This window comes from Octopus bimaculoides, chromosome 1, assembly GCF_046866305.1.
Source record: "Octopus bimaculoides isolate indiv1 chromosome 1, ASM4686630v1, whole genome shotgun sequence".
Classification (NCBI taxonomy): Eukaryota; Metazoa; Mollusca; class Cephalopoda; order Octopoda; family Octopodidae; genus Octopus; species Octopus bimaculoides.
The window spans coordinates 41,151,316-41,166,555 of record NC_142928.1 but is presented as its reverse complement, the minus strand read 5'-3'; the positions used below and the strand labels follow the sequence as shown (position 1 = coordinate 41,166,555).

Sequence of the window (15,240 nt, the reverse complement as noted above, 5' to 3'; positions counted from 1 at the left end):
TTTCTCGCCGAGTGTTTTCCGTACACCTCGGGCAGAGAAACTCATTGTATGCATTCCCAATTTACACACGCAAATTCACAGGCAAAATATGTATTAAAAAAAAAATTAATAAATAAAAAAAAAATTCATGAATGGATGTTGTTTTCACAGCGATAATGCTCTTCTCAGTACATGAGTCATTCCAGTTAACACGATTTTTTGCACTTCCTGTAGGGATGGTAAGCCTGGTATCATTTTCAAATAGGTTTCAGTACTTTTTTTAATCATTCCTAGAGATCCTACAATCACTGGTACGGTAGTCTCCTTGAGGTGCCACATTTTTTCAAACGAGAATACTAAATGAGAATACTAAAAATGAACCCAACTGCTCTCAAAAATTAAGTAAAAAAACTGGAAAAATAATCCAGAATCCTTATCTGGTACCTGATCCATCCCAATGGTAGTCCTAGAATGTGAAGGTGGGTGTGTGGGCCATGTTTGTAATGCTGTGTGTGTGTCATCTGCAGTGGGTACAGGGAAAGTTTTCTCTATGAAGGCATTTTTTGGTCCATCCACTGATATAGTGTCTTTATGACCATTAAGGTCTACAGTGAAAAAATTATCTGTGTGTGAAAGAAAATGGAGAGGACCTGCATATGGTGCTGTTAATGGAGGTTTAGCAGCATCGTTGTGCACAAAAATGTGAGTTCAAGAAGTAAAGCTTCCTTCAAGGCAGAGCTAGAAATGCAATTGTCAAGTAGGTAAGAGGTTTTAAGCTGGAGCAATATATTCAAAATTGGTAAAACTAAAAATTGTCGAGGATAAATTAAATTTATTATTGTTACTTAATATGTTAGCGTTATTTAATTTCTGAACAGTTTTGCTGCTGTTTGTTTATGTAGTTTGATTTCTTTATTCATTAGTTTCTACTGAAAAAAAGTTTCAGGTCTTGTGCCAAGAGTAGAAAAAAAAAATGATCATTATAATTTTGACATATGCACCAGAGTTGGAATTTGAAAGATGGAGTTGGGTCATTACATCAAGATATGTGCAGAGTGATGAAATTGTTCTGTAAGTACTCATTCAGTGTCCAGGTATTGATGACTTGTAGAGTTATATTGAACAGCTGTTGCTACTATCAGAATTATCCAATTAAAAACTGAAGCCATCTTGAGGGTCACTCCTCCACCTTCATTTGACAAACAATTTTCCTCTGCTTTGTGACAATGGAGAAAGTGATAGAATTTTAGATAGAACTGAAGAAACTTAATATAAACACTTTCCTCTTTGTCCAAGTTCTCATCATCTTCTTAAAGTTCAGCTTGGAAAGAATGATGGTGCTGGAGGGAGGTGCTGCCATTTAATAAATTTGCTAAAAAGTGATGAAAATGATGATAATAACTTGGGTGAATGGACCTGCTTTGGGCATTTCCCTTCTTTTAGTATGTACCTGCTTTCAACGTATGCCTGTAGGCCAGTGGATGTAGCTGGGAGAGTACACTAGCTTGTAGCAATGAAGGCAAAGTGTTTAGTATATGTTCTGGGAAGTGAGGCAGTAAGGATAATGGAGGTGGTTTATTACTATCTACTTCAGATGAAGCAAAGGTATTGTAGTATTAAAACATAAGGTAGAGATAGTAAAAATGTGTGAGTTAGGGGTGGTAGTATGTTGGTGACTGTGTAATTGATAATCAAGCAAATTATCTTTTTTTATGTTGGGATGTGTTCTGGGATATTTGTATCTGTAGCAACACAGTAATATATTCCTGAATTATTTCATCTCATAACTCAGCTTATATTTGCATAATTAATCTTGCGACATTGAAGATAGATAACCAAGATATAGAACCAAGATATTGGGGAATTTAATCTGATACGGGCTGAGGTTTGAATGCTGATGAAATTTATCAGTTAATAATTCAATCATTTATCTTGAAGGGTTTGGTGTTCAGTTGATTCAAGCAGAATTTGAATTCAAAATTATGAAGATACTGGTTAATGCATATATTTGGACTAGTATTTATAACACAAAGAGACATCAGCAATTATTGTTATCATGGTAATACTATAGTTAAAAAAAGTGAATACAGTAATCTCTCGACTATCGCAGGTGTTACACCCCCAACACCCCGCAATAGGTGAGAATCCACGAAGTAGAAACAATACTGTATATTTTTTATTATTTTTATAATTTGAATATATTTATTTTATTATAAATGCAAAACAAAACCATGGAGAAATTGGCATAAGCTTAAATAATAAACCGGGATATGGTGAGGGAATACTGTATATTGAAATCTTACCTTTCCAGAAAGATCATCAGTTTTTAAATACATACGAGCAGCATTGAGTAATGTCAGCTAAAACAAGAAGATTTAAATGAAAGACCATATATTAAGAATTTTTTTAAGAAACTGAATGAATGAGAATCATAACACTGTGTAACATGACTTTTGTCCTTGGGTAGCAACTGTTATTTCCAATTTGTTAATCTCTTGAAAGTATGAAAAATAGCTAATATTTCCTTCAAACTTTGCTTTTGTTACAATTATTCAAACTTCAAAGAATCTCTTTCAACACATTGCTATGATGCTCCACCACTACTCCTGCTCATGATCAGAGATGCACATATTGTCAGCCGCTAAAGGGTATGTTCAAGTGGTTAAAGTCAAGCAATTAACAAGCAGATCTGTGGTATTGAGCAGAATGTTTGCTATAATGATATTTCTGTTTCACAGAAAATAGGTCAGTAACAGAAAATAAGTCAGTTTTAAAGCATTGATGTCCAGGTCACAAAAGCGAAGTTTGAAGGGAATAGAAGTAATTTCCTTAGATTTCTAGATAGAAGTAAATAAGAAATAACACTTACTGATCAAAGACCAAAAAAAAAAAATTAATTTTGTTATACAGTGTAATGAAATACATGTTAGAAAGTGATTTAGAGAGAGGAGAAAGAGAGAGAGAGAGAGAGAGAGAGAGAGAGAGAGAGAGAGAGAGAGAGAAAGCGAGAGAGAATGTCTTCATTGCTGGAGGAAGCTCAAATCAAGTTAAGAATAAGGTTTTTGCTTTGCTCTTATTTTATCCAGCATCTATAATGATTTAAACCAATGTTATGGTTTTCCAGTTTATGCATGAATTATAAGTGGGCAGATGAAATTAAATGAAACCAAGGAGCAATTAAAAATTCCAATAGCAATAAGTTGGATACTTTCTGCAAAACTAATTTTTTTTCTTTTTTATTGGAAGAATGCTTTCCCATTGTTGACCATTAGCATGGTAAGGAAGAAACTAACATTTGTTGAGCTGTAAAATTATTCTACTATGTAGCCAGATCCCACATGTGGACACTAGCTAAAACCAAGAGTGTTTGTCCCTATTTCTGACTATAAAGATATAGTCAGAAATAGGGACAAACACTCTTGCACATTTAATTCTTGATATAGACTGAGGTCTCAAGATTTTCTAGCAATAATCTAGTACTGTTTATGTCTTTCACTCATTATGTCATTCTCTTTTTCCTTTTGCTTTCCATTTGGTTGTTGATTTTGTTTTCCCTTTTGGGGGTAAAAGTAATTAATGTTCAATGTAAAGTGTAGACTAAGTGTTCTAATCCAGCTAAAGTTAAGGGAATTTTTTTCTGTCATCTGTGGATGCACATATCAATACTATATATCTCAATGGTACAGATCATTAGAGATCTAGTTGGTTTGGCTGCCAGCATCAATTTCTGTTTGATTTGATTTCATATTCAGTGTAATTATACACTTTTATTGGCTAATGAATGATGTGAAAATCATTTTCGCTATAAATCAATAAATAAAGAGTTATTAGCAATTAAAGTTTGAAAATTTTGGGTAATTTAGCCAGCGAGAAGCTGTGTTGACAAATATATTCTATGTGATGTCACGTGCGTTGATGCTGTGTTCTGTTACTTGTGCTCATCTGTTGCTTGTGTCCATCTGTTGTTTGTACCCTGGTCGAGAGATGTGCTAAAAATAACAGCTAAATAGGCCTTAAACCATGCCCCACCCCATTAAAAATTTCTTGCATAATTGTTCATAATTCCCATGCGTAGAGTACAAATTCACAAAAATTTTCTGAAAATTCCAAATTTCAAAAAAGTTATGAGCGGTTATATGTCATACGTTAAGCAGAATTTGATTTGTTTACAGTTTCATATAAAAGCATGTTCTATTTTCAGAATGTTGACAACATGTTCAGTTACGCACAAAATGACAGCTTCCAAATCCTGTTTCTTGACTGGGTGAAAATGATCAAACTTTAAACCTCCATAACTTTTTAAAATATTTTTCTGGAAAAAGTGAAATAACTCTTGCAATGTAGCTTGGAAAAGTAAATTAATATGCCAAATTTTAAAATTTTCAATAAATTTTAATTTTTGAAATGCTGGCAGCCAAACCAACTAGATCCAGTAGTAGGCTGTAATTAATTAACAGTTAAGATAAAATAATCTAATGATACTTACTGTTGTACCATGTACAATTCCTTGAGGGCCAATATAGCAATAACTCCCAGCAGTCATTTGTCCATACCTTGGAAAAAGTATAGATAATTCTTTATTGTTGGTGAGTGCATGGTGAGTTGCCACCTTCACAGATGGCTGGGTTTTTCACTCATTAAATTGGGTAGAGTGGATGTATATATTTATTATATTAAAGATTGACATTCTACTTTGAGTTTGTTCATTGTTGTTCATGACTGGACAATTTTGAAGCCAGTGACAGGTAACATTGACTGGATAATTTTGAATATCCAATGACAGCTAACATTTGATGTGTGTGAGTGTGTGTGTGTATAGTGAATAGGGAAGAGAGAGAGAGAGAGAGAGAGAGAGAGAGAGAGAGAGAGAGAGAGAGAGAGAGAGAGAGAGAGAGAGAGAGAGAAGAGAGAAAGCGAGAGAGTTGATAGAAATTTCACATAGTGTACCCAACACAAACTATGGACATACAAGGGGTGCAAAGAAATCACAGGGAGGCTGACAGAGCAAGACTTTGCATATGGTAGCTGTGCAGGAGCAATATACATGGACAGTGCATGAGAAATAGATTTTCTCAAGTGGCCAGGAGAATCCCTAGTGGATCATACACATCATTAAAAGACCAGTTTACATGTTTATTTCTCACATTAATATTCATAATATTTGAAATACTTTTTTTCTATACATATTTTGATTAAATTTTGTGTAGTGATTGGATAGAGTGGATGGATATATTTATCATATTAAAGATTGACATTCTACTTTGAGTTTGTTCTTTGTTGTTTATGACTGGACAATTTTGAATAGCCAATGACTTGGACTTCATTTAATGTTGCTTTCAAAAATATAAAGGAATCACACCTCAGTAGCAGGGTGCTTATTGAGAGATATTTGGCTGCTATTTGTTGTAGATTAAGCAACTATGTAGAGTCTTGCAATAATTCAGGCTTTTTACAGAGCATAGAAATTGATACTGCATCAGATATGTTCAGGTATTTTCCTGAAAAATGAAAAGAATAGAAAAAATACTCACATTGTCACTCCTAAAGCAAATAGTTTGTCATATATTTCTTTGCTTGAATAATTTGGGATCATCTAATAGGGATACAAAGAAGACATTAAGTTAAAATTGAATCAAGTGTTGGAACATTGGTATTCTGTGGAAATAACGAAGGGTCATGTATTAGATATATCTGTTTTAGTTGTAAACTCTTTCAGTGTTTATTTGCCCATTATTTCTTACAATATGCTACTTCTGTTTTTCAGCTAATTTTGTTAACAATCAAAGTTTTGGAGGGACAGTAAAATGACTTAATTTTCATCATTAAGCAAATATTTAGAACATATCTTAACAAAAAACTTTTTTTACATAGCATTATGATGAAAGGTTATAATTTTTATGCTTTAAAATGTGAGGTATTGTATTGGAGAATAAGAGCAATCACAGGTAGGTTTATATAAAAGGGGTTAAATATAGACTATGAGTGTTGAGTTGAAGCTTAATGTTTTTTTCTATGATTTAGCTATAGTATTTTCTTTGTTTAAGTTCTTTTGATAAATGAGGTGTTTTGTAATAGAGTGCCATAAGTGCCACCCTGGCCATTTTCGAGGTTAGTATATCATTTTCTTTATCTCAACGTCTAGAATCTGAAAAAGTTGGGAAGAAGAACCAATGAGGCTTGCAATAAGGTTGAAAATCCAGCTGAAAAAATTGTATCTCGACGCTATTGACAAGGTGTTTGTTCACCTGAACTCAGACCAGAGAGTTTAGTAACACACGATCGTAAGTACACATGCTCAATCAATAACTTTGGTATGGCCCCTGTATCGTTTTTCAAGGTGTTATGGCTCATTTTCTAATATTCCTTGTTACTATCGTAATGATAATAGGCTATTATCTTACTATCTTGTCTTACTTATCTCTTAAAGATACCTTGGTATATTAACACACAAACAATACCTGGGGGTTTCTGTATGTTTTTTCTAGGTATTATGGCTAAAATATACTGGTACTATGATACACCGTTTCATAGTACTGGTATATTCTACAAAACGAGAAAGCATTATTTACATTATTTACATTATTTACATTTGACGGATATTTGTCCTCATCTGATGAAGGCTGGAGGGTATAGCAGCCGAAACATTGTGTTAACAACAAACAAGATGAAGACAAATATCTGTCAAATGTAAATAATGTAAATAATGCTCATAATTCCTCATCTCTTAACTATAGAACTGTAAAATGAGAAAGACATAGTCATTGTTTCAGATGCATGCATAAATAAATAATTCTACATAGGTGGAATGATTAGAGGAAGTCTTCACAGTCATTTTAAGACCAAAACCAGCTTCCTAATTTCATTCCTTGTAGAGATATCGCATTCTGAAAGTTGTGAAACTTCAACTGCGTTTTTCTTGGTTTTTAAGTTGTGGCGCTGACGATGGTCTGTTACTAAAACATCTCAAATGGTCTAATTATACAGTTTGAGAGAAGTAATGGATGTTGGATAATTTGGAAGTTAAGAAAAATCAAGAAAGATATAGAATCTTCTTATGGAAACAAATACGCAAAAGAAATAGGAAGAGAATTAGTACACCATCATCATTTAACATCCAGGCAAAGGTTGAATGGTCGAACAGGAACTGGAAAGTCAGAAGACTTCAGAATCCCTGCTGATTGCTTTGGTATGGTTTCTATGGTTGGTTGCCCTTCCTAATACCAATCACTTTATAGAGTGTAGTGAGTGCTTTTACATAGCACCAGCAGCAGCAGCAGTGAGGTCACCAAGTAATTTGTATGACTAACCCCTCAATTGAGGGTGGTTGGGTAGTGTTGAGAGACAGAAAAAGGAGTCTTGCACTAGACAGGAAACATGGCTACCTCAGGCAGGGGGAGAGTGGGAAGAGAGGAGGAAATATGCTTTGGGGAAGAGATTCAATGGGGGAATGTTATGTGCAGGTAGGTACATGAGGGAAAGTGAGTGAGGGGAAGTGAAGCATTTGGTGAGCAAGGGTGGGGGAAGTGCAGCGCTTGGTGAGCAAGGTGGAAGGAAGGGGGTGTTGGGAAGATGGGTTGTGGAGAGGTCTGGTTGAGGAATAGATTGTGTGCAGGAGCACATATGATTGCTTCTGAATATAGAAGCTTTCAGTGATGTTCTGACAATAGAAAGAAATGAAACATAATGTGTATTATTGAGTGAAGCTCTGTGGATCAAGTGCATGCTGCCTTATTTTTTTTCAAACCTTATTACCTATAATTGCTTCATTAGTTGTTCATTCATCTGTTCCAAATTTTCATTGAAGAGAAGGAATTGAACTCATATAAACAGATTGGCACAACTCTAAATTGTAGCAATGAGGCAAACATATAAATGGCATCTTATTGAACCTCAGGTTCCTCAGTTTAGAATAATAAAAACTTTTAAATTAATTTATCTCTGTGGATTTCTTACCATTCCATTGGTTATAATCATTCTAGGTGCTGAATTGTTGCTCGGAAACAATCCCATCGGGTGTCCAGAATACATCACAAGTGTTTGTTCTTCAGTCATATTAGACAAATAATACATAACTAACAGAAACTACAAATAGAAAAGAAACACTTTAGTTTCATTGGTTAAATTAATTAAAACTGATAAACATAAGAGAATGGTGTATATCTCGCAACTTCTTCAGACCTGTTTGGTATGAATTATTGAAGAACAGCTGATCAAAAAGTGTCACTCTTTCACAGCATTGAGAAATTATAGAAAACATTCTCACAGTCTTTATATTTTCTTGGTTCATTTCACAGGAATGTGATGATTGTTCTTTACAATATAACTTTGAGAACCAAGTACTAAGCAACAACAACATGTATACATATAATTTCTTATTTGTTCATCCTATTTCTGTTTAGTCTTTTTAATTATATTTCGTTTGGTACAAGTAATATTCTATACAGATTATTCAGTCATTCACTCATTTGACAAGAATAAATAAATAATGGCAAAATTAGAAAGTGAAACAGAAATGAATAAATAGGAGAAATACTTATTCAATATACTCACCTGAACCCAGTTGGAAAATACTTGTCCATTACCTCCATAAGTAACAAGTTCATGAGGAAACTGTGCAACTTCTGGATTCAGGTTGTTCATAATCATGTGCATGATGGCAGCAGCTTGGAGACATTTTGCAGGATATTCTCTAATCGGGTATGCCCTTCATACAGAAGGTGGGCGGAAGGAGAAAAGAAAACAACAAACAATAGTAGTTATATAATCTCGTTTTTAGATTTAATATGTATTCATTTATTCACTTATTCTTTTATTTGTTTCAGACTTTGCTTGGCAGTCAGTCTGGGGCACTGCATTCAAAGATTTTTTGTGAATCGTAATGACAGTAGTACTTTGATACTTATTTAATTGATAGCTATGACCTTGACAGTATAAAAGAACATTACTCAGGCAGAAAAAATACCACAGTGTATTTTTGTTCGATGCACCAATGTATTGGTAATCCTTCACCAACATACATACACACACACAAACCCAGTGGTTAAGAAGCTTGTTTCCTAACCATGTAGTCGTGGGGTGTAACTGGCCCACTTATGAGTACCCCTCATTCGTTGGACAATGAACTTTGCTTGTGAAGACCTATTGAAGCAAGTGTAAACAAATCAAAATCGCTGATGTGGCCAATGACAGTACTGTCTGATTGGCACTCGTGCCAATGGAATGTTAAAAGAAGCATATCTGAGCGTGCTCATTGCCAGGGCCATGGATTGGCTCCTGTGCCAGTGACATGTGAAAAGCACCATTCAAGTGTGATCATTGCCAGCATCGCCTTACCGGTACATGTACTGGTGGCATGTGAAAAACAACATTCGAGTGTGGTCGTTGCCAGTGCTGCCGGACTGGCTCCCGTGTAGGTGGCATGTAAAAACACCTTTTGGGCGTGGTTGTTGCCAGAACCGCCTGACTGGCCCTCATGCTGGTGGCACGTAAAAAGCACTCACTACACTCTCGGAGTGGTTGGCATTAGGAAGGGCATCCAGCTGTAGAAACTTTGCCAGATCAGATTGAGCCTGGTGCAGCCTCTGGCTCACCAGTCCTCAGTCAAACCGTCCAACCCATGCCAGCATGGAAAGCGGACATTAAACGATGATGATGATGATGATGATTTATAATTAATATAATTATTATAAACTTTATAATTATGATTTGTTTTTATTTAGTTTGTGACTAAAATCATGATCAATGCATTTTGTAATCAATTTTAAGCAGCTGAAATTAAGATGATTAACTAAACAATATTTATTTATCACTACCTTTCTGATATCAATGTATATATGTGTATTTATGGGCACATGTATTTATTTTTAAATATATTTTAACAGTTTTTGTGTATCTTTTGTTAGTAATCCAGTATCCTAATTACAATAATTGTTTCATATTAAAAATATAATAAAAGAAATTAATAAAAGTAATGATTACTTCATATTCAAGATGGGACGAAAGCGGTACATATAGATGTGGCCATAGTCTTGAAGTTCTGCTGCAAACTCTGGTGCTAAGACTTGGTGAAATTTTGGTGGAAAGTATCGTAAAGCATTCTGCAATGCTAGCTAGTAGAAATAATCATAATATATAAAATACATAATGTATATGCATAAGTTAAATTTCGAGGAAATTTCAAGGGTTAATTGAATATAGAAATGTTATTAAACAAAAACTGGTACAATCTGACAAAATATCAGCATACTGAAATTTTATTTTTGAAGTATAATTTGGCAAGTTCAAGGTTTATATTATGACTAAAGAAGTTAACTGATACAGCAGACATTTCTTCATTATGATGTCTTCATATTCTGGTAGAAAAAAAAAGCATGTTTTTACCCAAGAAGCTTTAAATGTAGTTAAGAAAGAACTAGTTTTAACAAGTGAATCCAGAAATTCTGTTTTTAGCACTGTGGCATTTATCTTGCCACAACTCCCTGTCTAAAACCATTCTTCAGGACACAGTTGAGGGAAGACAAAAGAGAGGCAGACAGAGAAAATTCTGGTTTGACAATATTAAGGACTGGACAGGTCACAACACTGCAAACCTGTTGTGCATAACAGAGAACAAAGACCAGTGGCAATGGGTTACTATGAAAGTGTCTAGAGTGGCCCCCCTGGTGACTGGCTGCATCAGTTAAGGGGTCTTGAATGATGGATCACAAATGAGCTAAGTGTAAAATGTGTGCAAAATAGAAAACTGAATTGGTGCAGACATGTGGTGCATATGGAGGATAGAATTTTGGTCAAAGAACTATCATGACTAGAAAAAGAAAAAAACAAAACAAAGTAGAACAAATCTGCAGGAGAAAAAGACCACAAGAAATGACAAAACAATGTGGCAAGAACAATCTAAACCATGTGAACATGAAGAAACAACTATAAAATAATGATGATATATATACATTTTGTTATCTTTTATCCAGCTAGAGGCTGAGGCCATGCTAGAGCACCACCTTTCTGTATGATTGATTTTTTTTTTCTGTACTGTTTCTGGTGAAGTTATGAGTTGGTTGGAGCTGCTTTTCTTTGTGCCCCCCTACTGCATTGTGGGTTCGTCAGATATCTTAGATAAAGATCTGTCCAGATACTAACAAATTATATTTTTACATGAAGTGAGAAGCTTTATCTGTTTATTATATAAGAAATACTAAAAGCAATGAAATTGATATACTGTTTTAAGAAAGAGAGGGTAGGCAAGAAACTTGTATATTTTCAAATCTTTGCTGAAATACACTGCAGATTCAGATTTGGGCTGTATTCCCAGTTTAGTCTTCTACTATGAAACAACAGCAAACCAGAAGGAAATACACAAATATATTTGTATATTTATATATATAATTATTAGTGACAGATTATAAATACCAAAAGGTAATCTTTATATCCAATTTAACATGGATGTGTAGTTAGAGCACTGAATACTACTAGCTGGATTCAATTTAGGCATTTCTTTTTGTTAGTGCTTATTAATTGGTAAATTTTTTCAGATGTTCAGTTGCAATTTCACTAATTTTGGATAACCATGATAATGTTGTATTAACATATATTTTCGAGGATATTATTATTAATTTTAATGGTATTTTATATATATATTGACTGGTGTAGCAGCATCATAGTCAACTGCTACAAAGGTAAAGGGGACGCTTTAGATACAAATAATTACAGAGGCATCAAGCTGTTAGATCAGGTTATGAAAGTTACAGAGAGGGTCATAGCCCAACTAATTAGGGAGCGAATCAATTTAGATGAGATGCAGTTTGGGTTCGTGCCAGGTAAAAGCACTACTGATGCCTTATTTCTAGTGAGACAGTTGCAGGAGAAATACCTAGCTAAGGATAAACCTCTGTACCTGGCTTTCGTTGACATGGAGAAAGCCTTTGACAGGGTCCCCCGATCCCTTATCTGGTGGTCAATGAGGAAACTTGGGATAGAAGAATGGTTAGTGAGAGCTGTGCGAGCCATGTACAGAGATGCTGCCAGTAAGGTGAGGGTTGGAAATGAGTACAGCAATGAATTCCGGGTAGAGGTAGGGGTCCACCAAGGTTCCGTCCTCAGCCCCCTATTATTTACCATAGTCCTCCAGGCAATCACAGAGGAGTTCAAGACAGGTTGCCCCTGGGAGCTCCTCTATGCTGATGACCTTGCCCTAATTGCGGAGTCACTATCAGAACTAGAGGAGAAGTTTCAGGTGTGGAAGCAAGGTCTAGAATTGAAGGGCCTTAGAGTCAACCTAGCTAAAACCAAAATCCTAATAAGTAGGAAGGTAGATAAAACACAAACCCCTTCAGGTAGATGGCCCTGCTCAGTATGTAGAAAAGGAGTAGGTAGTAACTCTATAAGATGTACCCGGTGCAAGCTATGGACACATAAGAGGTGCAGCAACATCAAAGGCAGGTTAACTAGCAAGTTAGTTTTTGTTTGTGGCAGATGCTCAGGTGCAATAAAGACTGCAAACAAACAGGAAACAACTTCTATCTCATTCCAGGGTGAAAAACTAGAGGTAGTCGATAGCTTCCGCTATCTGGGCGACCAAGTTAGTAGTGGGGGTGGGTGCGCTGAAAGTGTAGCTGCTAGAATAAGAATAGCCTGGGCAAAGTTTAGAGAGCTCTTACCCCTGCTGGCGACAAAGGGACTCTCAGTCAGAGTAAAAGGCAGACTGTATGACGCATGCGTACGAACAACCATGCTACATGGCAGTGAAACATGGGCTGTAACTGCTGAGGACATACGTAAGCTCGCAAGGAATGAAGCCAGTATGCTCCGTTGGATGTGTAATGTCAATGTGAATACCCGTCAGAGTGTAAGTATCCTGAGAGAAAAGCTGAACATTAGAAGCATCAGTTGTGGCGTGCAAGAGAGACGATTGCGCTGGTATGGACATGTGGTGAGAATGGAGGAGGATAGCTGCGTGAAAAAGTGCCACACCCTAACAGTTGAGGGAACCCGTGGAAGAGGTAGGCCCAGGAAGACCTGGGCTGAGGTGGTGAGGCAAGACCTTCGTACATTGGGCCTCACCGAGGCGATGACTACGGACCGAGACCTTTGGAAATGGGCTGTGCGTGAGAAGACCCGGCAAGCCAAGTAAGATCGTTGCCAGTGCCCCTGGACTGGTTCTTGTGCGGGTGGCACATGAGATGCACCATTTTGAGCGTGGCCGTTGCCAGTACCGCCTGACTGGCTCCTGTAGGATTTTCGAGCGAGATCGTTGCCAGTGCCCCTGGACTGGCTTGTGCGGGTGGCACATAAAAGACACCATTTCGAGCGTGGCCGTTTTCGTGCGGGTGACACGTAAAAGCACCCACTACACTCTCTGAGTGGTTGGCGTTAGGAAGGGCATCCAGCTGTAGAAACTCTGCCAAATCAGACTGGAGCCTGGTGTTGCCATCCGGTTTCACCAGTCCTCAGTCAAATCGTCCAACCCATGCTAGCATGGAAAGCGGACGTTAAACGATGATGATGATGATGATGATAAACATTTTTTTGTAATGAGATAAAAAAACCAAGCCTGTGTAGATTTTAGAACATTTATAAATAGGTATTACAGCTGTTTCCAGGATGTTTATTATATCCCTTCATCGGAGGCGGTGTGAGAAGATGGTTAAGCAATAGTTAATTTAGATAAGATACGAAATAGAGAGTGAAGGAATGAAAATAGATGTGAGATATGTAGGGATATTGTATTTGCAGATCCATTACTTAGGCAGACTGGTATACATATAAGATTCCATATATATAATATATATATATATATATATATATATATATATATGAAACAGTTTTGATTTCAGCTTGATAAATGACAGAATGAATTATTATTTCAACCAGGAAACCCAGGAGTTATAATCGCAAGATTTGTGGGTTTTTTAAAAATTTTAAGATTATATATATATATAAAAGAGACAAAGAGAGAGAGAGAGAGAGAGAGAGAGAGAGAGAGAGAGAGAGAGAGGGAGAGAGAAAGAGAGAAATGTGTTAACCAAATACAAATTGGCTGTAAGTTCTTAGGGAATTATATAAAAGACAAATAAATAAATAAATAAACTAATCACTGACTTTCTTTTCTTCGTTAGATAGTTTGGGTGTTCGAACTGGAGCATGTGGAACAGAAAAATCTCTAGGACGGTTTTCTGGAAGCAAATCTTGGGGAAGACCAACACATATCTCTTTCAGTGTAGTAGCCATGTCTAAGATACCTGGCGATTGAGCAGAGAATACAGTATGTGCAAAACAAGGTATATTGGTAAATGTTCTTATCAAACTGTAGGTGACTAAATAAGCAAATTATAATTTTTGGTTAATTAGATGGAAATTATATTAATATAGGTTAAATTAACAATCTCATTTTCATGCTTTATCAGTTTCATTTTCTGTAACTAAACCAGTAGCTTGTGGAGCTGAATTCAAAAGTATCATTTTCATGGTGTTCTAAATACTCTGGATAACACCTTAAGTGTCCTGTTAATTTTCTCTACTTTTTGATATAATTATTTGGGTGATTCTCTTGCAGGCATGTCTATCCAAAAACTTTGTAGATTTTAACTAGAGCATATACAAACTTCTAACTCAGGTCTTTAATCTACTCTGATTAACTTCTTGAAAATATTCTTGAGAATAAAATACTCTCATGCTACTGATTTTTTGAAAAGTTCCAATAACTGTATTCTATAATGTTTGGCTTCCAAAAGAGCCATTTGTCAGTACATATAACTTTATGTAAAACAATTGGAAGCCCTCTAAGCATGTACATGGAATCAGTGTAAGGAATTCTTGCAAGGAATTTTATACTGTTGACCATACACTCTTCATAATTGAATTGTATCATTATAACTTATGTGAACTTTTAAACCCATATATAAATCTTATATATTTCCTTTTCAGAGTGTACTTTTATTTGTTATTTTCTCAGTTAAGAAATCTGTGAATCTTAGTGTGACAGACACATGGCTCAATTTTTTTAACTACTTCTTTTTCTAGTATATATTTATGACATATATCTTGCAGTCAAATACATAGATTGGTGATACCAAACAATGTCTGTCCAATAAATAATTCATGTCAGTTGAAAGTAACCATTGTAAAAAAATGTTGAGCTTCTAATTGAGATAAGAAAATTTGGACCTTGGAACACTCTGCAGTCAATGAAACAGTGGCCCACAATGTGTTTGCAGTGCCAGTTCTCATGCGCTGCTTGATTGGATGCTTGATGAGATCTGAGCTATT

General features: G+C 35.7%; 1 protein-coding gene across 3 annotated transcripts in view; it reads right to left on the bottom strand.

Moving 5' to 3' along the window:
- LOC106871137 (urocanate hydratase) overlaps window positions 1–14,601 on the bottom strand; it is a 37,910-nt gene extending 23,309 nt beyond the window's left edge. For 2 of the 3 annotated variants that reach the window (XR_016241431.1, XM_014917450.3), the window contains exons 1-7: window positions 14,074–14,601; window positions 9,958–10,088; window positions 8,530–8,683; window positions 7,933–8,061; window positions 5,511–5,572; window positions 4,466–4,532; window positions 2,283–2,339 (exon numbers count right to left, since the gene is read on the bottom strand). Coding sequence is in view for 2 of the 3 variants with exons in the window: in XM_014917450.3 (XP_014772936.1) it covers window positions 2,283–2,339; window positions 4,466–4,532; window positions 5,511–5,572; window positions 7,933–8,061; window positions 8,530–8,683; window positions 9,958–10,088; window positions 14,074–14,202 (729 nt within the window). In the remaining variant the exon portion in view is untranslated. Of the gene's footprint in view, window positions 1–2,282; window positions 2,340–4,465; window positions 4,533–5,510; window positions 5,573–7,932; window positions 8,062–8,529; window positions 8,684–9,957; window positions 10,089–10,925; window positions 11,447–14,073 lie in introns of those variants that run through there. The other variant, XM_089350552.1, reaches the window with a different exon arrangement.
- Window positions 14,602–15,240: the final 639 nt, after the last annotated feature.